General features: G+C 40.7%; 3 protein-coding genes across 20 annotated transcripts in view; 2 read left to right on the top strand and 1 right to left on the bottom strand.

Moving 5' to 3' along the window:
- LOC122867168 (rho GTPase-activating protein 23-like) overlaps nucleotides 1-4,105 on the top strand; it is a 101,700-nt gene extending 97,595 nt beyond the window's left edge. For all 8 annotated transcript variants that reach the window (XM_044177587.1, XM_044177585.1, XM_044177582.1 and 5 more), the window contains one exon: nucleotides 48-4,105. In XM_044177587.1, the coding sequence (XP_044033522.1) occupies nucleotides 48-1,058 (1,011 nt within the window). In that variant the 3' untranslated portion in view covers nucleotides 1,059-4,105. The remainder of the gene's footprint in view (nucleotides 1-47) is intronic.
- A 1,989-nt stretch (nucleotides 4,106-6,094) lies between these two features.
- acbd4 (acyl-CoA binding domain containing 4) lies at nucleotides 6,095-22,149 on the bottom strand. Of its 11 annotated transcripts, none has more exons than XM_044177591.1 (13): nucleotides 22,045-22,063; nucleotides 20,839-20,926; nucleotides 19,453-19,591; nucleotides 18,701-18,830; nucleotides 15,868-15,952; nucleotides 15,362-15,482; nucleotides 12,280-12,444; nucleotides 11,642-11,739; nucleotides 11,190-11,400; nucleotides 9,898-10,109; nucleotides 8,130-8,189; nucleotides 7,630-7,731; nucleotides 6,095-7,246 (listed from the first exon to the last, which is right to left on the bottom strand). In XM_044177591.1, the coding sequence occupies exons 3-13, from the start codon at nucleotides 19,541-19,543 to the stop codon at nucleotides 7,121-7,123; spliced, it is 1,401 nt and encodes a 466-aa protein (XP_044033526.1). In that variant the 5' UTR covers nucleotides 19,544-19,591; nucleotides 20,839-20,926; nucleotides 22,045-22,063; the 3' UTR covers nucleotides 6,095-7,120. The 11 variants fall into 11 exon arrangements, with proteins under 11 accessions (XP_044033526.1, XP_044033527.1, XP_044033528.1 ...); XM_044177592.1 differs by having other exon boundaries at nucleotides 19,453-19,613; nucleotides 22,045-22,061; XM_044177593.1 differs by lacking the exon at nucleotides 22,045-22,063 and adding an exon at nucleotides 20,664-20,715 and having other exon boundaries at nucleotides 20,839-20,943.
- An 11-nt stretch (nucleotides 22,150-22,160) lies between these two features.
- Nucleotides 22,161-26,427, top strand: part of plcd3b (phospholipase C, delta 3b) — a 40,015-nt gene continuing 35,748 nt past the window's right edge. Inside the window, exons 1-2 of the mRNA XM_044177588.1 lie at nucleotides 22,161-22,269; nucleotides 24,059-24,389. Of these exons, the coding sequence (XP_044033523.1) occupies nucleotides 24,299-24,389 (91 nt within the window). The 5' untranslated portion in view covers nucleotides 22,161-22,269; nucleotides 24,059-24,298. The remainder of the gene's footprint in view (nucleotides 22,270-24,058; nucleotides 24,390-26,427) is intronic.

Below are 26,427 nucleotides of genomic sequence, written 5' to 3'. Positions count from 1 at the left end.
ATGAAGTCTGGAGTGACAATTATTTGACTGGAATTTGAACCTTTCAGCTTTCTTCATGCTCCAAGAAAGACCTGAATGCCAGGGACTTCCTGCCCATGTCCATTATCTCTGCTAAGACCTGCAAACGTAAAAAATGCCTCAGTACCCACCTGCAGGGCAACAGCGCTGACGAAGACTCTGAGCATGAGCCAGTCAAAGCCAGCCACTATGGGGGAGGAGAAGGAGGGGGTGGGGAGGAGGAAGAGGATAGAATAGAGGAAAAGGCAGTCATGGGAGAACATACCATTTCTAAAAAAGAAAAAAAGGCTGGAAAGGAAAATGGGGTGAAACCTAGAGAGATCACAGAGGGAAAAGATTCATTGGTGGGAAAAGAAGAGGCTGAAAAAGATGTGGGGAACGAAACAGGCAATGGTGCAAACAAATCTGAAAGAGAGAATAGGCAGAGAACAACCTTGCCGGGAAATCCACAGCAACTTCGTTCAAACTGTTTCCTCTGCTCACATCATCAGATCCATGTCCCATACCCAAGACCTGTGACTAATCTTCCTTCCCATTTAAGGCCTCACAATCTGGCCAGAGGATGCCCCACAGTCCCTTTCTGGATCTGCCCCACCAGGCTTCCCAACTTCTACCAGACTTTCAGCTTTCATGGGACCCAGCAGCCAGACTGGAACCAGTCAGCACCAGTCCGCTACATGAACACTAGAGGTGGGAGGATGAGGGCTATGTCCATGAATCTGGACCTTGAGCTGGGCAGGAGTGAGGACAGAGTCAGAGGATGGAGAGCAGAGAGGGTGGAGGTGATCAGAGTCATTGAGGCAACACCAGATCTGCATGGATGTGTTGGGGTTCCTAAGGGATCAATTGTAGGTCCCGGGTCAATTCAGCAAATAGATCCCCTTCCTCACCTTGCACAGGAGGATCCCCATCTCCCCTCCTCTTCCTCTGGATGGGTAGATCAAAGCTCCCCAGAATCTTCCACTGTGGTCCTGAGGAGATCGGCCCTGGACCCACGGAACAAGACGAGAGGGTGGCGTCGTCACACAGTGGTAGTTTAACCTGACTGTTTCTTCCACTAATGGAGTACCAAGTACTTGCCCTTTACTCACAAACACTGGATCACCTGTTTCACTGCTTCTAAAGCCAAGAGTCATGTTGTTTTAGGGATCTCAGTTGTCTCAAGACTCTTCCCTCTTGGCTTTTTAGTGGCACTAATGTTGAAGACGTGATCTCATGGAAAAGGAGTTCTTTGACATTGTGTGCAGTTGTATAGTTCCATTCCAAAATGAGATAACCACCATTCTTTTGAACTATTCATCTTTACTCCTTTACTTACTGTGGATATAATTATCCATGTCCTTATACAGTGTATTGTGCAAAGAACATTAGGGTTGAACACAGTGAATTGAGATCCTGGTATATCCTGGAAATTCTCGGCAAAATCGAATCATGTTTCCCGGGAAAAATACCTGTGGGATCCTGTGATTGTTTGTTCACATACTGCACTTCCACACATCTGTCACAATAGCTTTTTGAGCTACTGTAGGTAGTTTGCTAATTGACAGTTAGCTTGGTTGCTAACCGGACAAAAAGTTCACACAGTTTGTAACCATCTGCAAATCATTCCTCTTTTGTGGAGCATTTTACTCCTGCAGAAGTAGTTAAATAAAGTGGATGGTGCAACACAGCTAATAAACTACAGTAGCTTCCAACTCTTTGTTCCTTCAAAAGGGCAGCACTGTCAAGACAGTTTGCTATTGGTCAGCGGTGCAAATTCAAGTATAGCAGTTTCAAAGATTTACTTCACACATACGAGCGAATCCACTGATAGCGAAACTTCTATTGAAATTAATTGATTTTGCTGCAAAATGTTGCCATTTTAAATGCTGATGTTAACTTTTCATGCTAATATGAAAATTTAGCATATATTATGGCAGCTGTGTGGCAAAATATTTTTTAGATTAAGTGAACGAAGCAGAGTGCAAAATCTGTAAATGAAAACTATGCAGACAGTTCAACAAGTGCCGTAATCAGACATGCAGACCTCCATATCAAAAAAGAGCAGTACGATCGATTGCAGTGTTCAAAAGGCGAAACACTGAACGCAGAAACTCATCCTAATGTTACAACTAAATGTCCAAGAACAATGCCCCCATTCCTTAAAACACCAAAAAACTGGTGAAATGGCTGTGAGGGATTTCTCTTCCCTGCCACTGCAGCAGTAATATCCTTAGGTCTGCTCTATGAAGGTGAGCAGACACTCCTGTATAACCACTCGGAGTATACGGGATAGGATATGCTGAAAAAGCAGAGAATCAATCCAAGGTATGGTTGGTTTTATGTTTTTCCCCTTCAAAGATGGTGTACTTTTAATTTTAATTGTTTTGATCAAGTATCCACAGCTCTATTTTTAAAATCAAACTTAATTTATGGCAAGAAATCCAGGGTATAATATATTCCTGAGAAGTAATCCTTCTAAAATGAAGAAGAAAACCTTCAACCAAAATGAATAACAGTTAAAGCAACTATGTGATTATAGCATATTTCCAGTTATTCTGATGAAGTTGTCATTTATACAAAATTTAAACAATCTCGGCAAAAACTGATGCAGCCAATGTTTTACAGTGTTATTCTTGATACTACCACTAGGTGGTGCCAAAGTAAGGAGTTTTCCAATCCTACACATAGGGGCTTTAATAAATGTTTCCAAATAATGTTTTGGAATGAAACCCTTCAATTGTAAATTTAAATTGATGAATGGTAATAATAAATATAAGTAAAAGATGAGAGAAAGCAATATTAGACATTTGAAACTCAACTCCAGAGCCCAGCTGCTGCTGTTATGCTAACCCTCACTAACAAGGACTTCAGCAGAGTCATTGGAGTCATTTCATTGCAAAGCGACTGTGCTGTACGTGTGCTGGTGTCTTCCACGACTGGTTTTCACCAATGATGTCTTTGACAATACCCATGTGGGCAAATATCACATGTGCACACTTACCTGCCAGCCTGAGTGCAGCACAGTACAATAATTCAACATTCAACGCTTCAGTTCTTCCAAAGCCTCCTGTGGATTTCCGGGGAACTTAAATGATCTGTGGGAGCAAATCAACTCACTCTCTCTCTCTGTATGCATGGGATCAGTGGCATATAAAAATATGCAAACCCTAAGTGTTCAACACAAGCCTATCATGCTTCCCTATATGTGTGTGTGTGTGTATGTGTGCCTGTTTCATGTTCATATATCCCAGTGGGGACTAACCCAAATGCACACTAACCCATGGGGACTTGTGTCACCGTGGGGACAAAGTTTGAGGTCCCCACGGGTAGAGACTGCTTTTTGAGGGTTAAGACTTGGTTTTAGGGTACAGGTTATACTTGGGTTAAGGTTAGGCATTTAGTTGTGATGGTTAAGGTTAGGGTAAAGGGCTGGGGAAAGCATTATGTCAATGACTGTCCCCCACTGGGATAGTGAAACAAACGTGTGTGTGTGTGTGAGTGTGTTGGGGGAGGCGTTTTGAGGATACTAGCACCTGTTTCATCAGAAGAGCAAAGTGTTTAAGGCAGCTATGTGAAGTCAAGCCAAAAAATGTTTTTTTCTATGTGGGTAATTGTACAATATCAGCAGTGTGGAGCCAAGAGAGAACTTAAGAGAACCTAAGCACTTAGTGCAACAGTGAGGCTCCAGTTTATATTTCAGTGTTACTAAGAGAGCATTGTCACAGGAGCAGTTGAAAGGGAGCGAATAAGCTCCTTAAATCCAAAACCAGTCTTACCTGAGTGATATTTTTGCATTTTTCTTTTCACGTTAAGTATTTTTGCTCCCTTCCTGTAACTTTTGTTTTGTTAAGCAGAGTCTGAAAAAACAAAATGGAGCATAACCAAACTGTACTGCCAACCACTGTCGTTCAACCAGACTCCATGTTTGTCTTAATCATACCTAGACTCCGTCTGTCCTTTTCTCTATCTGTGCCCTTATGCATGTACTTTATGTACGTGGCTGACTGTGCATGGACCAATTTTGTAACAGTTGTACAAAGCCTTGTTAAGTTAACCTGTGTATATAAATATTATACATAATATATTAAATTATTTGTTTTGGAAATGGGGTTGTGTTTATGTTTTGCTTCGAATATAGGCATTTAGTGAATTCAAATGTGAATTAACGTCCCACAGTGTAACAATAATTATACCAAGCAGAATGGAGACAGACTGGCACCTCTAGTTTCACAGCAGTGTGTGTGAAGCCAGCTGTAATGAGACTGAAAAGGTGAAGCGAATGAAAAATTATTTCCCTCTAGCCATCTCAGATACTGACACCATGAACCTCGTCACAGTTTAACAGAAGTTCATCTGTAAAATGCCAGTTCACTACTGAGATCCATCAGCTTCCAGACTAGGGTTGCAAAATTCCGGGAATATTCGAGGCGGAAACTTTCCATGGGAATTAACAGGAATTTATGGGAATTGACCAGAAATAACGGGAATAAAATGGAAATATAGGGGTTATTTGTTTAGGCTGTATTACCATGTCATATGTAGATAGAAACAAACCTTTTATCATTTCATAAGCATACATAATTGTAAACCCTTCTAATAGAAATGAACTATTTAGTTAAGTTGAAGTTTCATTAAATGAGTTGACTCATTCAACATTGTATTGAACTTTCATTGAACAACAAAAAAAAAACATTCCCTATGCCCCACCCCTTCAAAAACTCATTTTCCTCTCAGGCCGCCATTTCCTCTCCACGCTCTTCCTCGCTGTCAGACTCCGATGCCTCATCTTCACTCTCCAGACTTGTTGAGGATGGCTCTGTGTAAGGCTCAGATTTTGTGCATGCAGAGGGTTGTAATTTTACTGAATTCCTGTTTAATGGGATGCTGGCAATTATCTGTACATGTGATGGAAGCGTGTGCTATATAAGTGACGTACATAAATGAATTGTAGTGTCGAGGACTAAAAGTCAGGACATCTCAGCCTCTGCTACTTCAATTTTGACCACCGGTCTCTTGCGAGTCCCCTGACTTCATGGAAGAGCAACACTAAGTTGCTGGAGAACCACTTTAAAATAACGCGTGTCCACCACACCCTCTAAGTAGCTCATTTCATTACCTGATTTATTTAATCCAAGTCCGTGAATTTGAGATTGATTATGCCAAATTCTGATCAAGAAGGCAGCAGGAGATGTTATACATTTATGGGAAAGTTCATTTATTGAAGGTGTCATTACACATGTAACTGCAGCGGGATCTGATGTTAATATTACATTGCCTAACCCTATCCCTGATATGAAAATGTAGTCTCGGCTGTTTTTTTAGCATGTGAATAATAAGTGTAGTCTGTACTTTTGCTGTGCTTTAGTATTCCAACTCCTCCTATACTGGATGTGAAGGTAGACTCAAACGCCCCCCCCACCACACTGTTTCTTAAGATACTGTATTTCCCGGCTTTGAAATGAAGCTCTTGAAGAAAGACAATGTTTGAGGAATTCAAAAGAAAAAAAGACCTACAACTTCCAAGGGGTTGTAAAGTATTTAAGGAGAAAACAAAAAATAAATAAATAAAACGTAGGTTTCGACTCCCCCCTGTGTAATTCATTCAGTATTTGCTAGTAAATAAATTCTAAAAGCACTTATCTTATACACATCCTCCCCCATCTCATAAACAGTAGGACACTTTATCCCATCATCTTCACACCCACACACACTCACCCAACCAAGACTCTCCCATTCACATACTCCCACCATTTACTTTTTCATCCTTTCTGTTGCTGTCCTTCCTTCCCGAACCTACAAAGGATTCATACTCCTCCTCATCCCCCGATCCCTGTTACGATCTAGGCTTAGAATGAAAAATGAAGATAGAAAAGAAATATCCAGAGATCTAACAACTTATTTCATTACTCCCACAATTTAAACTTAAAACAGTTCACAGTTAATTTCTTAGCCTATGACTTTTGTCCAATATTGTCCTTATACCATAAACCACCATAAACAGCATTACCGGCTGTTACTGTCAGTTTACCGCGGCCAGACTAGAGGCCTTGTGCTGACACGCTTGATATTTGCCACTGAGTCTTGATGCAACACAACCAATCAATATAGATTTTTAATTTGTGTTCATGCTTTAGTATTATACATGACTGTTCGTTACAGGGCAGTCTTGAAAACAGTTCTTCCATCATTAAGTGACAATAGTCTCAGTTACACTTGTCATTTAGGTGTGCTTTACTGTGACTGCAGATGTAACAAAACTATCTGATTATGTTAACATTGATATTGGATCCACAAAATTAGATACATGGTGTCACTGTGATCAGAAGCTGCATTCTAGATGTAATTAAAGTAGTTAGCACACAAGCAGTCGAAGAGATTGAGTACCAGAACACTGAAAAGAGTTTCTTAAATATACTGTAAGTCAAAAGAGACTGAAACAATCTGAGGTCAAGAATCAGATCTGAAAGATCCCAATCAAATGACAAGTGTAGCCACAGAGTCATCTCAGCCAATACAGCACTGATCCTCCATTTCAGTATTGTTAGTGGATTTCAAAGTGACAGTGACATTATTACAACTGCATGACTTATTAGCAAGACATCCGTAGACGGACTTCTTTCACTGGAAAGAAGATACTTTGGATGCATTGTGCTGTTTTCGACACTGTTAGTATTCTGACAATATCCTGTATATTACAAAAGACATTGATATGGTAGCAAAACCCAAAAGTAAATGGACTATGGTGAACGTACATTATGTGTCACTGACTTGGATAATTTAATAATATAATCCAATTCTTCATTCAGGATTCTCATGATCAGTACAAGCACTTATCCAGGTTTGGTTCAGTATCTGCTTCCTGCTGCCAACAGAAGCCATCCGATTAATCCACTTGAATAATTTAAATAAAGATGTATATGCTGCAGTGAGTGAGAGGATTTCTGGATCCTGAGGTGTATAACACAGCCAGACACATTTCTCTGCAAGTCCACAACTCTAAAGGAGGATGAAGCCTTCCCGTGAATTCATATTTGATTGAATCCTCTCTGCTGTAGAAATGAAACTTCTTGCACCGATGGATCACTGCAGGTGAACGGCTGAATGTCTTCGTCAGCTCACTTCATGAAGATATACGACTTCTCCTCTGGGCTTTCCTCAGCAGGTAGACTACACCCTGAGCAACAAACGGCCACAACAGGAAGAGGAGGACGGTCTGACCTGACACATCAAACAGCCACCACCTCTCCTGAGAAAAAAATCAAACATCTCAGTATATGGCCAGGAGCTGTCACAATACTGGATTTTACTGGGAAATCTGCACATCACACATCTGACAACTAACTGTGGAACTTTTGCTGAACAGCGGCTGCTGCGGCCACAGACAGCAGGTACCCATAATGGCGAACTCTTAAAGCAGAGAATCATGATGCTACCACCGCGCAGCACCAAGTCTGAAATGTTGTAATTGTACACACAGTGACTAATGAAGTGTGGACTGTTTTCTCAGCCAATTGGGGGCAGCCGAACAGGCTGTAAACAAAACACTGACATATTATCACCTTATACAGTTGTTAGCAAACAGCTGCCTGACTAGGCACATCCAGCAGACACTGAGCAACATAATCTTACATGTGGAGTCGTGCTTGTGGCGACCTGACAAACGTCAGTCCAATCTTCACTCGTTTCAGCTGTTTTGGTCTCAGTCCAGCTGGGTCTGTCTGCTGCTTGGTGCTGAGCAGGCAGTATACAGCGGGGTTAGCAGAGGTCAGGGAGACTGAACCCAAACAATAAAGCTGAGGGCCATTAAACCCAAACCCACCTTTCACTCAACAGATCTTTTACCTGGCCATAAAGTCAGACAAATAATCCTAACTCAAGGTCCACTTTCTAGCAGTTTCCAGAGCTTTCAACTGCATCTCGCAGCCTAAACGATTAGCTGATGAAGAGTCCAGAATTAACTTTCATGCTCACATTCAGCAGTTAGGTTGAATACATTATCTTCAGTTTAGTATGTTCAGGAACAAAGCCAACAGTGCAGTGACAGACTGCAGCACAGAAAGAAGTAAATAACTGGAACTACTTCTCAGAATATCTGGCAGACACGAGCTGAGATGCTGCTTCTCTCTTACCTGATGTCGCGAGGCTGCGGCTGCACACTGCAGGCACGGTCTCCACTCTGAACTCAGCGTCTGTCACACAGAGACCAGCAGTGAGCTGCACAGCACTGAAGGCAGGCTAAAGACCAAGTCAGGTGATATTCTACAGTTTTCTTCTTGTCAACAAATCCCATGTGCACAGCCAAACTAACAATGAATGGATCTACTAACAACAGGTATTGTGTGTGAATGATATATCTCCTTCCTCTGTGCCACAGAGCTCCACTGTTGTCCAGAAACGATTAAAAACACATGGGTGACATCAGAAATACGTTATTGATCCCTGAGGGGAAACTCTTTTGTTACAGCAGCTCACTGTCACGTCAGTGCACACAGGAAGAGAAGGACTAAGCAAAAAATATAATACACTATAATACAGGTCAGATAAATCAAGTACCAGGTGGGTATAAGTATAAAATTAAAATAAGTGTGAAGTACAAAGTGGGTTTCCCGGTTGATGATAATAACACGGTATAAAGTAATAGTAGCATGAACTGTCAAGTTAAGTGTTGCTTATTTATAATGAGACGGAGGATATTGCACAGCAGTAATAGAAGTATGAATAAATATCAATATCAATAAATAGGGAATTTTAAACTAAAATATTACACAATTATGTCAAGTATATTACAGTGATGTTAATGATCCAATGTCCAGTTTAATGACTTCGGGTCTTACAGACTGACACTAAGAGGGAGGAGTTAAAGAGTTTGATGGCCACAGGCAGGAATGACTTCCTGTGGCGCTCTGTGGTGCATTGTGGGGGGATGAGTCTTCCACTGAAGGTAGTTCTTTTTAGCACGTCATGGAGCGGGTGGGAGACACTGTCCAAGATGGCATGTAGTTTGGCCAGCATCCTCCTCTCTGACACCACCGCCAGAGAGTCCAGCTCCACCCCCACAATGTCACCGGCCTTACGGATCAGTTTGTTGAGCCTGTTGGCGTCCGCTACCCTCAGCCTGCTGCCCCAGCATGCAACAGCATGCAGGATAGCACTGGCCACCACAGACTCATAGAACATCTTCAGCATGGTCCGGCAGATGTTGAAGGACCTCAGCCTCCTCAGAAAATAGAGGCGGCTCTGGCCCTTCCTGTGCAGAGCTTAGCCCATGACATGTTCCTGCATCACCACGAACACACACACTGTAGTTTATTCTGACTCAGTCCCACACACACCGTCCTGCTTCCAGGGTAAGGATGTCGGAAAGTACTGAGAGATGGACTAACGCATTGTTGGTTTAGATCTTTTCATGGGATTTGTTGACAATGAGAAAATCTTTAGAATAACAGCAACCTACTTTTGCCACAGGCATCTTGCTTTTCTGACATTTTCAATTTCCCTTTTCACCTCTGCACTCCTATACTCAAACATCAATTCAAACGCAACTGTAAAATTAAACTGACATTGAATTTCAGCCTCAATGTCCAACTATGTCATGTTATTAAATACAAAATGACCACAATTTACCTGCAGGAGGATGAAAGGTTTGCTAATTAATTTAAATGTTGTAACAATTACTTAGCCAGTTCAGTTTCAGTTCTGTAGATTTCAGCTGCTCCATTGTTAGGGGCTTGGTTTTTATATTTGAAGCTTAAAGACTAGGTGAGCTGAGCCTTTCGAATATCTATGACCACATTTCAAGTAAAAATTGACATTAATGTTAAACATCAATTAGTTTTCCCCTATAAGAATCCAACACTTTTGCTGTCAACAATGAACAGTTGTCATATACGTGCTTACATGTGTGGCAGCGAGCCTCTCCACCACCTCCAGCCTGTCCATCACACTCCTCATGTCCTCTCTGAGCCTCCGCAGGGCCAGGATGATCTGCTGCTGCAGCTGGGCATCATGCTGCCTCTCAGCCCCGCCCTCCGAACCGTCCCCTCCTCCTCGTCCGGCCCCTCCACCACCGGCCGGGGCCCCCCCCCTCGCACTACCATGAGGAACACCACCTACAGACCGATCATTATTTGAATCCTGACATATCCGACAAACAATGCATGCAGTCACAGTAACAGCAATGTGAAGTGAAGCACTGCTTGAAGTCAGACTGGACTTGTCATGCAAAAAGAGGAAAAACAGGTCATTATTAAATAAATATCTGATTTAACTAATTATTGTTTCATTTATATATTTTATACAATATGGTTAAGAAAAAATTAAAACTCAACTCATAAAATGTTATTTGATCATTCTTATTTTCATGAGTATTATAGGACGTTATTCTTTTTTTCAAAATGCCCTTTTTCAAAAGTGTTTTTATGAGCTAATGGCATTTTTTCCCCAATAACACTTTTTATTTCATGTCACTTTTCATGACAGGGGTGTTGTCAGTGCTTTCTCACCTTATCACATGCCCCTGCCTCTTAGTAAACTCAACAACTGCTACCAGATTTAGCCAGCTAGCTCGTGTTAGCTAGAGTAACAACAATGCTAAAGTACTTTTGAATCAACTCTTTAGCTGCTGCTGTAAATAAACAGTACACAGACAGAAACTAACATCTCCCTTTATTTATTTAGCTTAACAAGGATGCACATGCTAGGCAGGGTTGTGAGGTTGGTTTATTATTGAGATCATTTGATAAAAGGATATGATATTTAATAGACAGTGTCAGATATGCGATATTATTCTTGTTAATATTGCGGGATAACCATCTGTGTAGGTTCTGCCATAACTTTGTAGTGTTTGGACATATTCATGCTGAATCCAACATGTCATAAACTTAAACTTCTTCATGTCTGTTGATTATTGTCAATCCTAAAACCAGCTGGTAGGCGCATTACCATCACTGGACTGGTGTGACGCAGTAGACCGTGGTGAATTGTGGGATACACTGAGAAATAAAAATGACTTAATAAAACTCTGAATGATGAAATAACATTTCATAACAATGAGTTGAGTTTTAAAAATGTCTTCAATTACTTCAACATTCATTTCTATATTTTACACAATTGATTCATATAATTCATAATTCATGTCTTTTGTATTCATTTAATATTGAACACTGAGGTTCCATATTGTAGCAGCTTACGTTCTCTCCAGTTTTGGAAGGCCCCTTCCCGCTCAGTGTCTCGACTCCTTCTTATGGGACCCTGACCCTTTCCATCCTCTGCCCCCTCTCCACCTTGACCTGCTCCGACCTGTCTGACCGCCAGGCCTCCTTCCAGCTGATGGCTCTGAACCGGAGAGGACTCCAAGGACACGTGGCTGTTGTGAAAACCATTGGACTTGACGACTGGAATCTGTGAACAGAAATCAATCTTTGAAATAGTCTTATTTGCATATAATAAAACTCCATTTACACGTTTCATTCATTACTTTCATGTCCTTTCATGTAATGTTTCATTTCACATTCATTTCATGTACTCACTGGAATAGTTAGCTGTACTGTGTCTGATACTCTGCAGAAATGTTAATTTGCTCTGTATATTGCCAACGCCACGCGTGCTGCATCCACCGGTTGCGGATGTGAATGAGTCGTACCTTGATGTTGCCGAGTTGCTCCACTGAATCCACAGAGTCACAGAAAATCTCGCTCTCTGAGTCGCTGGTCAACACCAAACACTCAGACACACCGGAGTCTGCAGAAGCACAACAAGCATGTTGTATTTGTGTTTATAGAAAGCAGAATAGGCGGTGTAGTCCCTCATTCGTCTCATTCCATCGTAGAAAAGGTTTCAGTCGTAGTCATCTGGACACTGTTTTCTGAATCAAGACGTTTCGGCTCCCATCCGGAAGTCATTCTCAATTTAAGGAGTCTTCCTTAAATTTCTGAGTTCTCAGACCATTTTCACTATTGAGAATGACTTCCGGATGGGAGCCGAAACGTCTTGATTCTGAAGACAGTGTCCAGATGACTACGACTGAAACCTTTTCTACGAAGAACGCAGAATAGTCTATTTATATCGGTTTGAAAAAATAATCCCCAATTATTAGTGGATGATAACAGGGATCATTATAGGAACTGTAACTTTATGATTGCTGACCAGTCGCTGTCAACTGTGTGGCAGGGTGAAGTAAAGAAGACATCTTTCTTTCAGCTCTAACTTTCTGTGTGATCACTTCAGTGTGTTCTAGACAGGAAGAGAGGTGTGAACGGTCACGTTCCTGCAATTACATACCGTGAGGGACGGTGTTAGCAGTGAGGTCTAAAACCTCAGACAAGTTGAAGTCCTGATCTGGATCTGCACTCTCTGGACCAGAGGAGTATTCTTTAGGGCCACCTTGCTCCTTATCCTCATCCTTCATTTCTGCTGGTCTGTCAGCATGCTCACTGCCTTTAAGACCTGCAGTAATGTACAAACACTCTTAGGTACATCTACATTGTGGTTGATCAAAAAGTCACCACAGGTCCATTAATTGGTCCATAAAAAGAGTGAAAAAGGAAACTGCAGACTGTCAACACGCTTGACAGCAGAGAAACACTGGCTAATAGCTGTTTAGCTGTACAGGACAGTTTACCAGCCAAAGTTGAAATGTACTAACATTTACATTCACTAACAGATGGTAAAATTCAACCCCACTTGAACTGCTAATATGTTAGCAAACAGTGTTCTATTTACACATCCAGCAGGCACGGAACAACATTAGCATTCATTAGGAGTAATGTTTGTGTCCACCTGATATATGTACAAGTCAAATATTCATTCTTTTTTAAGCTCTGTTTCGGTCTCCACCAGAAGAATATCTGTCTTTTTAGCACTTCAGCTAGTCTCAGACTGTGTGTGTCTGATGTTTGGTAGTGTGTATTAGGTTTTAGAGCTTTTTCACTGAAAACAGCTGTCTACTGCTGCTGGAAACCAAGTTGATGAGAATTTGCTAGCCAGAAAACTAAAACAATGAGGCTAAAATTCTCCACAGAGCTGCAGATTTGGTGCTAATTCTCTGTGGTTTTGCCACTGTCAATGACAATGCGATGAACAGGCTGTCGCACCTGACCACATGTCAGGGCGAGCTGCAGTCGCGGCATAAAATAAGTGTGAAGTACCAAGTGGGTTTACCGGTTGATGATGATAATACGGTATAATAATACAATGTAATAATATAAGTAATAAGTAGTAGTGCATGTACTGTCAAATTAAGTGTAGTCTATTAAGATTATTATGAGACGGTGGATATTGCACAGCAGTAATAGAGGTATGAATAATATCAATATCAATAAATAGGAAAAACTAAATATTGCACCAGAGTATTACACAGAATATTGCACAATTATTTCAAGTATTGCAGAGATGTAATGATCAATGTCCAGTTTAGTGACTTAGGGTCATACAGACTAAATCAAATGATGATTGTCACACAAGGCTTTACTTCCTGTTGCCAGTAGGTGGTGCAATGACTATGACTCCCAACTGGCATGTAGATGTCCTCAGGCCAGGACTCTTATCAAACATGTGAAATTTGGGGCAGATTGGACGATGTGCACTTAAGTTACAATAACTTCTTGTTTCACGGCGAATAATGGTTGCCACGGCAATGGCATTTGATTAAAATTGAAAAACTTCACAATGAAGCATCATCAAGGTCTTGAAGATTTTCTGTCCAAATTTGAGGTGGATCTGGTCATCCTGCTAGGAGGATTACATCAAAGTATAAAACATAAATAATGTTTATCCATGCAAAGAATTTTTACATTCAAAATTTAATATTGAGGACAATGTTTGTACTTTTTGTTTAGCTAACATTGAAACAGATGAGCATCTCTTTTTCTCGTGTGTTTATTCAAAGATATTTTGGGATAGTTTTTGTATTTGGGTTTATCAAAACAACTTAGGTGTCCGTTCTTTCAATTACAATGATGTTAAATTTGGCGTTGTACTGGAGGACAAATCAAAAGATTTAACAATTAATAGCATGATTGTCATGGCAATTTTTTTCATTCACAAATGTAAATTTGGCAATATTAAGCCTTTATGTAATGTTTTTATTCATGATATGTCATCTTTAAAAGAGTCTTTGAATGTCTGTAAATCTAAGAATGCACTTTGGCTATAGAATAATCTGGAAGCTCTTTCTTTGAACCCTGTAACTTTGTAATTACGGCTTTCTTTGTTCTTGGTTTCATTTTTGAAAAAAAAAAAAAAAAAAAAAAAGTATAAAACATGTCATTTCCTGTTGCCAGTAGGGGGCGCTATGACTATGAGTGAATATTGGCATGTAGATGTCTTCAGGGCGGGACTCTTATCAAACCAAGCCCCCAGGAAGTACGCTGGGCTTTGAAGCCAATTTGACATAGCGGCCAAACTGTGGAATTACGACTTGCGGGTCCGTCACGTGTTGCACACTGGCCCCACAAGACTGGCCGTGCACGATTCAATTATTTTATCCCCATTCAAGTTAGCAGACGGCAGCGGTTGCTGCTCGGGCCCTGATTAGTGCAGTTTTAAAGAGCAATGTGCCAGTTACATTTATTACTGAATTTATACTTTTGGATTCATGGAAATGATCATTTGATAAGAAAATCATTTTATGTCTATGTATAGAAGCCACAAGGGCAGAAATTCTAAGAAAAATTGGCTTTCTGGCTGTTTAAACACAGAAAGCATCTGAAAAAGTTTACTCTAGGAGCACTCAAAATAGATTATTTTAGTGGCTGAACATTTTAGCTTTAACAGGGGTTGTTATTAATTTTTTTTTTTTTAAATAATAACAGCTCCTGTTATTCCTCCTGCATATTGTTTTTCTTATTATATTTTCAAATAAGTACCAACATTACCAAATTAGCGTTTAATGAAATGCATACATAATTCTGTTTCTTAGAGAATGTGATAAAACTAATTCCTGATAACAATACTAATTATATGTGTAAAAAAAAAATCAGTAACAATGTCAAATAATGGAAATAGTCAAAAATTCAACAATATGGGGCTTTTGAAAACAAACACCAATATTTTTGTTCTTAAGTGTCCAACCGCAAGTATTTGTATATCATCTATAAATTTAAATAGTTTCAAGACAATTACCAGTTTGCCCAAAAAATATGTCCTTGTTGGAGTGAGAAAACCTTTAAACCTGATGTCACACTAATACTAATAAAATCAAAAAGATACCGATGTATGTGGAGTGCATTAGAAACAGTTCAGTTTAATAGTATTGGTCAATTCATCAGAGGTGGAGCAACTGACGGGGCAGATCTAATTTCTAATCAAAGATTATTGCTGTGTGGTTAGTGCTGGTTAGAGGCTGACCCTCAGGCTCTCTGACCTTCTCTGAGTGTGAGCAGTGACTCTGGAGGCCGCGGCATGTCATCAATCACCAGGTAGAGAGGCTCGAAGTGGTGGAAGAGCAAGGCTGTCTTCTCATTCATGGGCATGGTGTCGATGACCTGCAGAGTCAGTGGAAACCTTTAGTTATCACAAGATTGCGAATTACAAGTCCCTGCGTTCATCTGACCAGGCATCTTTTTTTTATCCGAGAGCTAAAAAAACAAGTAGGAACCTAATCTAAACAATACAGTGCTAATAGCTAAACATCACCTGACAGCCAAATGTGGGCTTGATGTGCTCAGTCATGGTGTAAGCATTCAGCTGATGCTCTTCACATCAAAATTATTTATTAATTCATTGTTGGGGACATTAATTAATGTAAATTAAATGTAAATTGTTTTGTTTTTTTACCATCTGCAGTGTGCAGATGCAATCATGCCAGAAAAATTCCATAAACTTTAATGTTACATTGAAATATCTGAACAAAATAAATCTGTCATGCACCTCCTGTGCTACTTTCTTCATCTCGTCCACGTATGCTGCCATGGCACGCTCACTGCTCATCTCACCCAGGTGGCTCCAGGCATCCCTAACACATGCACAAGAACAATCATTCAGAAAAAACGGTGCACATCGTCACAGTACTTCTGATCATGTAAAGTGTACTGTGCTACTCTGCTATGCCATGTGAATTCTTAGCCAACTTTTGCAGCGTCACTAGTTCAATTCAACATTGGCAATATGAAGATAATATGCTTTCTGAACACAAAATGTAGTCTTTCAAGATCTGATTAGCAATGACACTTTATCATTCATCAGGATCAATAAATGTTGCCCTAAAGATCTACTTCTCTTTTGATTCCAAAAACACAACGTAACTGAGCAAGCTACAATACAGACGTTAAAAACTGGCGATCACAAAACTGTCTTCAGTTAAACTCAGATAAATCAGAAGCTGATTCATAGGTCCAGACTATTCCACTGACCACCCCCCCACCCCCACCCCCGCCACCCACACAGGTTATCTGTCCACCTGCATTAAATCCCATTGTAGAAATCTAGGATTTATATTTGACAACCAGCTTAATTCTGTCATGTCATGTGATGTTTGTTGTCCAATCTTGCTTGCTGCACCTTCACAACATTTCTAGTTGGATCTTTTTTATGCTTTTATTACATCCCGGTTAGATTACTTTAAGTTGCTATACTTCTGTCTGAGTCAATACAACCTATTCACTCTTCATCCCGAATGCAGGAGTAAGTCTTCTCACAAGATCCAACAAATGAATGCACATAACCCCAACCATCCCTGGTTACCTGTACGTTTTAGAACAGAATGTAAAATTTTAATGACTACTTAAAATGTCATGATTTTAATTTTTGAGTGAAAACACATAACTGTACTTGTCAATATTCTGAGATTCACTGATAGGACTAGCCAAAAATAACAGGTAAAGAGAGCACTGACAAGACAGCATGTAAGTAACGCAGGTTGTGGACAGAAAATCTACCAAAATGTATGGTTCATTTCAGGATGACATTAATTTGACAGTTGTGTATAGGGTATAATTTTATAAATAACAACATAACACAAGCATTACACATTCTCAGTTAGGGAGTACTAATAGTATTTTCACTTTACGTTAGTCTGTCGATAATTCATTTAATAATTTAGGCAATAAAATGTCAGAAAATACTGGGAAATGTCCACCAGAGTTTCTCAGAACCCAAGGTGTCATCTTCAACTGTGTTGTTTTGTTTGACCAACAGCTCAAAACCCAAAAGTATTTAATTTACAATGATGTAAAACAGAGAAAAGTAGAAAATCAACACATCTGACAAGCTGGACCGTGGAGCGGTTGGCATTTCTCCTTGAAGAAAAAAAAAAGTTGTCGATTCAATTTCCGTTGATGAACGAATTGACTAATGGACAAATAATTTCAGCAGTATTTTCAGTACGGAGAAAGTTTAATCAAAAATTGCCAATTAAATTCCCTCCAATTCAATAAATCAAAATTGTAGGATGTTTTCAGCCATATGCAGTATGCTCTACCATGCCATGATTGAGGTCACCGAGGTCCGGACCTCTGTATTTTTTTCCGAGGCATATGTAATAAAAGTCGTTAAATAATTGCCTAAAAATAACTTTACTTTGGTGCGGCAAAGATATTGTACAACGCCAAGATAACTGACTTGTTCAACTGACCACCGTCTTTGCTTGTGTGTGGGTGGGTGGTGGTGGTGGTATGATCTTTTCGTTACTATAAAAGCTTTACTCAACACGGTGGTTCTTTCATTATGTCAACAACTTGAGGAAACCAGACAGGCAGCTGAATCCATGCAAAGCGTGATACAGGTAACTAGAGGATTTTACTAGTGGACTGCTCGTAGTTCAATGCCGTTCATCTCCAGACATCATCTGACGAATAGCTACTGTGCGGTCACGCTACGTTAAACCGTGGTCATCCATCATGATGCCGGCTAGTTAGTTTGACTTGAGTGAGTTGAGCAGTCACAGAGAGAGGGACAGGCAGTGAATACAGAGGCTGAGAGAGAACAAAGAGTAGATGGTGTCTGCAGTGTGAATTTCCCTTTACTTGAACACTTTAATTGAACATAGTCAACATTCATTTTCAGATGTTTCCTGATCAGTTTAGCCTCTTCTGTTTTTCCAGATTGTAGTGTGGATCGTTCATTGCGACATTTAACCTTCTCATGCTACTGCCCACTGATATGGTTTTAAAGCTATTTTTATCCAATTTTTGCTCTCCAAACATCTCAAAATGCACTTATTTTGATCAGGGAAACCAAATTTTTTCCGGGGGGGGGACATGCCCCCAAATTTCTAAAACTCTGCATACAGCCCTGTGCTGAGAAGGCCAAATACAAGATACACACAATGAAATGTTTGCTAGAAGCAGCATGCGCCTTAAGGATTTGATTGCACCTTCTTAATCTGTTAGAAGTGAACTGAACTGACAGTCCATTAAGTTCAAACCCCACTTTAGCCTTTGTGCAGCTTCACCTACAACACGGTGGAATGACACAGTGTGGAGATGAACTGAAGTATCTGGTACCTAAAGACAAAGTAACTAGACAGAGAGAACATCACACCAAACTCCATGCAAATGTAGCAAACTTGTGTTGTAATGTCTACTGGCCAAATTAATTCAAAAACACCACATTAAAAACTGATTTTTAAATGGAAATGTGATGTACAGTATAAACTGCATGGCATTCTGTTGGTAGAAGAAAGAGCAACTGAATAGCTGGTGTATCTGCTACTGAAAACTAACCTGACTGTGATTACAATGATATAATACAAGCAAACACACACATCACAGACCATTTGTAGCGACCCACTGGGTCCCAGAAGCCGGGTCGAGGCACTGTACAGGGTCCACACACTGCCTGCTTGTAAAGACTGTAGAAACGCAGCATCACCTCATAGGACGGCCGGTAGGAACCTGCAAAATAACACAGACATTTATCAGGTTTGTTTAACTGTCTGCTTATGTCTCTATTTGTCTGGACAAGGGGAAACCGAGGGAAGACTGCAGACATATTGTCAACTTCAGAGGTAGTTTTTTCAATAAAATGTGCGGCTCACTCTGTTATGAAAACAGCATTACACCAAAATCCATTAAGAAATTGGCCGCTGGGTGTCACCTTATTATTGGCAACAACACATATTGGATGAAATGCTTAACAAATCATTCAGTTTGTGTTGCATGTAATAATAATAATAATAATAATAAGAAGAAGAAGAAGAATGTGAGGTGAGATTGTATTCAGTCCTGTTTCTTTAGATGACAAAATATCCAGGAGATAATACATAGTTGTTAAGGTCTTCCATTATGCTGGCTGATACATTTGGCTACACTAAAGCCACCCAGGTTTTAAATGAAGCTTGGTTTTATACTCTGTACAAGAGAGCACAGCATGAATCACAGCTGCACTTACAGATTAACTGCCCTGAGGCTTCTGCGTAAAGATACAGTTCATGAACTGTTTCTACAGTCTAACCAGCAACAAACATTCAGTCACATGGTGTGAGAGATAATGTGATGGCTGTAAAAGGTTAAATACCATTTTTGGGAAGGTTATGGATGACATCCACAGCAGCCTGAAACTGTTTCTGGTGATCAACCACAGGCTCTGCCATAGCCGGGACCGGCATGACACTGTGACTCCTTTAATCTAGCTGGAGGGACGAGTGCAACTGGAGCTGAGGGAGCACACAAACACAGCTGTTGCAGGGAAATCAGTTAGGAGAGTGGAATCGAAAATGAACATTACATTTTGATCTATGTCCCGCGCAACACTGAACACCATTTACTGTATTTATAGCATGCTGCTTTTTTTTTTACATCCGTGACAGGCTCATATATCTCACAAAACTGGACATAAGGTTTTTAGGTCCATCAGCTTCAGCATTTGCATTAACCACCAAGCAGCACTTTCATAAATCCAGTGCCTATAAAGGGAATCCCCCCTCCCCTTTGACTTTAATGTTTAAGCGACAACTCATCTCTATAAAGTGATAGACTTATAAAGGTATTTTTAAAAAAAACACAAAATTCCGGATTCACCCCTTTAAAGTCAAGATTTAGCAGAGATTGTTTCCCCTTTCAGCTGTATCTTTGCATCTCTGCCACAAAGCTTAGTCTGGTGAACACGCAACAACTGTGCACATTCCCCATCCATACTGTAGCTCCCTCAGAATGTCAGCAGGCAGGTTTTTGTCGTAAAACTCTAAGGAGGAGTCTGACCCTTCAGATATGTATGTTTAATATTAAATCACTTGAAACACCTTCATTTTATATTTCATTTATATCAATTTGTAATTATTCGCTTTCACTTTGCGATATAAGTATTTTTCTGGTCACGGCTTTCAGAAAAATCTAATAACAAAGAAAACATTAAAGTCCAATGGAGGACACAATAGCTTTTATAGGTACTGTAGTGTTGTGCTTATACCGCCCACTGCTCGGTGTTTCATTAGAGGTTGTTGGGACACAGGTTAATCCACATCCGGAAAGCGTAATTACTAGTTATACTGATTATAGCGCTGTTTTTATGGTAATTTACTGATTTAAAAGCATGATACTCTGCTGCATATTTATACCGAGAAACACCGTATTACTAATTTCTAACTAAGTTTGATTTGATAAGGCAAAAAAAAAAAAACAAGAATGCGAAGTGCAACATTAGGGAGTTAGCTGAGCTAGCTAACTTAGCAAACCAAGTTAGGAACCCGAGTGTAGCTTAGCAGTAGTTAGCTTATTAACTTGATTTACCTCACTGGCTGTGTGTCCTGCCACTTGCCATCACCAACACAGACGGTTTGGTCTTGAACAGAGACACCACACAAATACGAAAATGCTCACTGAGCCGGCTAGAAATTGTGGTTTCGGCTATTTATGGGTTCACTTTGACGGTAAAGTTTATTTGTGAAACTGCCCATGGACCTACCTGGGATGAGACTGACCAATCATCTCCGGCTCCAACCCCGGCCAACGGATGCATTATAAGAGCTGGATACTGGACCCCAAAATGGCGCCTATTCATTCCAATGACAATTGTCAGTGCCCGATCCCGAATCCTACTATGGCGAAGGCACGACCCGCCCTATTCTGCCTCTGATTGGCTTACCCTGATATTCTTACCCTAACCCTAACCAATCTCACTCCTCTTGCCTAAATCTAACGAAACCAACCAACGAAGACAACGAGTACTAGCCAATCAAAGGCACAGTAGGGCGGGTCATGCCTTCGGCATAGTACCTATGCGTTCCAATACCCATACTACCATACTACTTAGTATGTCCCAATACATAGTATGTCAAATGCAGTGTGCCTAAAATTCCAGGATGCAAGCCAGCATGCTTTTCTGGCTATTCTTATATTTCATAACTATTCTCAATCCTGCCAGCACCGTTAGGGTGGTGCTAGAGCAGCTCCACTTCATTTCATACATGGTTTATCTACAGTTTGAGATACAAAGGCATTACGTATTAGGACTGCAATGACTATTTGATTTTTTATATTTAGTAGGGATGATGCAATTTAACATAGTTCCTATACAGATCATGAAACTGATGTGCTTCCCAGCGAGTTTATAGCTATTGTTAATTTTCAGCTCTCGTCCCTAGTTGGGCTTTTACATCTACAGTGTCAATAAAATACACATACAACAACACACCTTGGTATTCAGAGTACAGTTAGCTACAAATGGGTACAGCTCTGGTTGGCTTTTAGCAGAACTTAACCTTTGGTGTAAAAGCTTTTATATCAGGAATTAGTTTGATTTCAGTTGGTTATGTTCCAGAGTTGACAGCCCTTTATCTGATTAAACACTCTCACATATCATAAAGTTTTGCAAAAATGTATGCCCTTACAAAACAGAATTGGCAAGTCTGTTACACAACAAATAAAATGAAGTGAAATGTAAGGCTGCTTGGAGTGCCAGCAGCTGCATCTCTGCATGAGAATATATTCAACAACAAGCCCTGAGCCGGCGACAGAGCGCTGTGTGCAGGGCTAACGCGCTGCCGGTGAGCAGTCCGACACGCGGGAAAGACAGGAACATTAAGATAACCGATAACAACAAAAGGACATAGCTATGAAAATAACAATGACAGAGAACATGGTAATATAATGCATACTGCATGCTACATACATTACAAAGTAACAACAGCAGAGCAGTGATGGTGTATCTCCATGGCAACGCGTTACAATGTTCCCAACCGCTTACGTTTTTCTTTTGACTTCCAGCGCCGCGCCACGGACTGCGACGGAACTACGAGCAAGAAGGTCAGAGTCCGAGACGCCATGTGATGACGAAATATGTCCCACTAGGATGCATGCTGCAGGCAACAGCACGTCCTTAGTAAGGGCGGCTGCGGTGCGTACTACAAGTTCTTTATTTATTGATTCATTTTTTAATTAAACATTCAATATTTCAAGTAGAGCAGGTCGAACAATTGAACATAAATGAAACCAAGAACAAAGAAAGCCATAATTACAGAGTTACAGGCTTCAAAGAAAGAGCATCCAAATTATTACACAGCCAAAGTGCATTCTTAGATTTACAAAAATTCAAAGAGTCTTTTAAAGATGTGCGTGCTACAAGTAAAAAGAATAAAGTCTGGAAACGCAGGGTAGGACTCGGGTCGCGGTCCGTGCCGGCGCATGGGTGTGGAGAGCCGGAGACAGCGCCGCGCGCACGGCTCCGTTCTTTCCTGTGAAAGCTGCTCAGCGGCTGTGGGGCCAAACACTTCCCTTCCTATAGCTACTGCACTGCGGGGCCAATCATCCTGGTTACTTAAATCCTTAAAATCAGTTCTGAAACAAAGTTATCTGTATTTCCTTTCTCCTTGTCACTCTTTTAAACCGAATCTAGTGTAGCCTGCGTATTCGCGCGAGCGCAGTTTAGGAAGCGGTTGAGCTGGCAGCACAGAGGCAAGGCCGGTTTCCGATCCGGAGCCATCAGTTCATTTAGGATCCTGTGCGCTCCGACACGGGACACATGGGCCGATTTGTGTATAAATCATTACCATTGCCCCAATTACAGCGGACAGTATTAGAGGATAAACTGTTTATCAGTCCGTTCATCACTTAGACTGTGATTTGGATAAAATTAGTAGACCGAGAAGAGGAAGGCTATTTCATGATGGACGCATGAGCGTCTCTCCTCGGTCTGTAATCCGTTTAAGTCCCGTCTGTTGTCAAGCTGCCGGACACACACAATACAAAACCCGGAAATATTGATAATTTGCCTTTAAAACCAAAGCATGACACGATTGTGAATAAAAAAAAAAAGTCTTTCATTTTTATTGATACAACAGAAAACGGCGGGAAAAAGGACACATCATTAGGAAAATATTCAGCTATACTTCCGTAGTTTGATGGGCAGAGATTGTAGCCTAATTCAATTTACCAAAAATAAAAACCTCTATGAAATACATTTCTGGATAGGTGTCATTTATGGTGGCTACGATTTTGCAGGTGTTAGCAGTATAAGTCAGAGCACAGATGAAGACAACAGTAACCTAGAGGATTTCAGCCAGATCTAAAATATATTAATAATGTAATTCTATTACATGTAGGACAGCAGCAGTGACGTCGCAATCACTTTCACAAACAACAAGAACACAGCGCGCTACAGAGCAGCATTTCAGAAGATTATGTTTTATCTGAGAGATTTTTATTTTCATTAAACACAGCCTCTGAGCTCAGACGGCCATTCGTTTTCATTTACAGATGGAGTTAATTACCATTTGCTCCTGGCAATTACATTTCTTATAAGCGGGACTGAATGAAGCATGGAGGGAGACATTATAAATAAATGATAGCAGTTTAGAGTGAAACTCATTCTATCCATGGGCATTTCAGTTGAGCTGTTTCCATGACAACAGCAAACTCCTTCCACTGAGGAAGACCATGAGATGTGGTTGAAAGCTGCGGGGAAAGCTAGTAATTGGACCTTGAGTTAAGAATATTTAAGTTATAGATTTTATAATATGCTAATAAATCTTGTGATTGTTAGACCTACAGGGTTCATAATGATTCTTCTTATAGCATTATAATACGATTTACACTTTTCTGGAAAAACGAGTCGCGTGTGTAAAGCTGTGCTCAGCTGGCATCCAGCCGAGCGACTTTAGCGACTCTTATTTTGAAACTCCCCCCAGGAAGCCTTCAGCTGTTTATAAATCCTGTCTCGGTGACATCAGCGGGCTGAAGGCTTGGCCGGGCGCCTGCTCGCCTCCTCCGGGATAAAAGCATGAGGTGCAGCCTGCGCTGCGTGGCCGTGGAGAGGAGCTTCACACAGCCGGCCCACTAGACTGCTGATCTCCTGTCTGACAAACAACACAGCGAAGCCAAAGGAAGCCAGGGAGGCAGAGCGACATAAAGCGCATCTTCCTCGCGCTATGTTGGGCAACAGAAAGAAAGCAGCCCCGGCGGTGAAGAATGGAGCCGGGACGTCCGAGTCCAAGGCCATCGATCCCCTGAGGAATCTGGGTGAGTGTTTGTGTTACAGCTCTTGCGAGAATATTCAGTGATGACGGCTTCTCCCTCTGAGGTAATACCTGCTGTAGTAGCCGCGCATGAATGCAGGAGTCCCGTTATCCCCCTCTGACTGGTGCCATGAGGACATATTTAAAACCTGCACGGAGTGGGAAATAACACTGGACACTAAAATAAATACTTTTCCCTCAGCCCGGTGATTTCATATGTCATATACTGCGTGGCTAAATACCATTAGAGGAAAATGAGAAATATGTTTTTTGTAATTTGGGTAAACGGACCCTTTTAACCTCTACTAAGTATTCAGAGCTGTAAGGTGGAGTTAAAGCTGTGTTTAGGGTTGCCAGCCAGCAGGAAAATGATCTTTACCGGTGATTTAGCAGCAGAGAGTCTTCTGCTCTGTTCAGATGGCCAAGCTGTATGTTCACAGCTGGGAACCATTAATATAGCTGTCATATGATACTTACTTCTCCTGCAGGAGAATATGTGGAATATTATCATGACAACAGATCTCATTAGTGGGGGAAATTAGTTTAGTCATAGTAAACAAATATGTTTACATGACTCAGGAGTCAATTCAAAAATCCAGGAATTGTCTATTCTGTTATTTTGCATGTCCACTTTGCATCAGCACTGTCCACTATTCCCTCATGTAAATATTTGTCACTTATTTCAGCACCAAGACCTGGAGCCAGAGTTATTTATCACCTGTGAGAGTGCAGATGTGCCTCCATTTGCTCGATTGTGTCTTGCTAATGGAAGAAGTTGTAACATGTGCTTGTCTGCATAATAAAAGCAGGGTTTGGAGGCAGATGACAATGTGGATACTGCTGGAGTGAAGCTGCTGAGCTTAAACATCTGTAGCCCCAAATATAACTCCCTAAATTAGAATTGATTAGTATTTTCTGCAACATTGTATCATTTCAAATTGCACACAGGCCTCACAAACAGTATTTAGACACCAAAATTCGACTAAAATCCAAGATATATTCGTACAGACTTAAATTATATGGTAAAAAATGGTCATAATACATAGTTCATATGCATGGCTTTCCACAGACATCCAGCGTAGTACTGATCATTTCTAAATCTGTAATCATCACGTTACACATAGATGAAAATCAGTGGTTCATATTCAGATTCAGATTACGTAGATTCAGACAAAAGGAAGTTTTGACATTTTTCAAGTCTGGAAGTTACAGTATCAGGCTGCACAGTGGGAGGACAGAAGAAACCACCCACATGTTAGAGCTCAGTCACAACTACATTTTAAACAGTAAAATTAAAAGCCAGTTCATTTGCATTAAATCGCTGTGATCAGTGGATTCACTCGCGGAGGTTAAGAAAATTCAAGCAGTGCTTTTGAGTTGAACTTTGGTGAACTTTGATACGCAAATTTGCACCATTGACCAATTGCAAACCATCTTGACAGCGCTGACCTCGGACGAATAGAAGAAAACCAGAGTTCAAGGAATTGAACGTATTAGCTGTGTCGCACCATCCAATTTCATACAACCCTAAATCTGCAGAATAAGAAGCAATTCAAAGCTTTCCTCGTTGTACCCATTTTGCCACGAATGAAACTAGACAAAACCCATGATGGCTGCTGGATGCCAGTAGCTATCAGTAGTATTGACTGCAACATGGAGCTTCTGCATAGAAGTGGAATTTGATGCCGAAGCTAAAAAAAAGTTGCTGAAAACAATTAAGTCGGTTAAAAAGTACTGGATCAAGTGTCATGCCTTCAGGGACATCCTACCTAACAGTATGGAGAGATTAACAGTTATTATTAACAGGCTATACAGACAGAAATACTGCTTCACATATTGCTTGCAAATGAAGGAATGAGTGTATTACATAATCTTTTATGGCTGAAATAGAGCCACATTCAGCTGAGAGGCACACCTCATCACTTGTCATCTTTGTAAAAGGTGTCAGAGGTCATAACAGGCCAAAAGCACTTAGTTAATTGGAATTTTCTTTCCTCTGGAATCAAAACTCCTCCCTCCCCGTCCCCGTCCCCGTCCCACCT

The sequence above is a fragment of the Siniperca chuatsi genome, linkage group LG20 (assembly GCF_020085105.1).
Source record: "Siniperca chuatsi isolate FFG_IHB_CAS linkage group LG20, ASM2008510v1, whole genome shotgun sequence".
Lineage (NCBI taxonomy): Eukaryota > Metazoa > Chordata > Actinopteri > Centrarchiformes > Sinipercidae > Siniperca > Siniperca chuatsi.
This window is presented reverse-complemented; position numbering and strand designations above follow the sequence as displayed.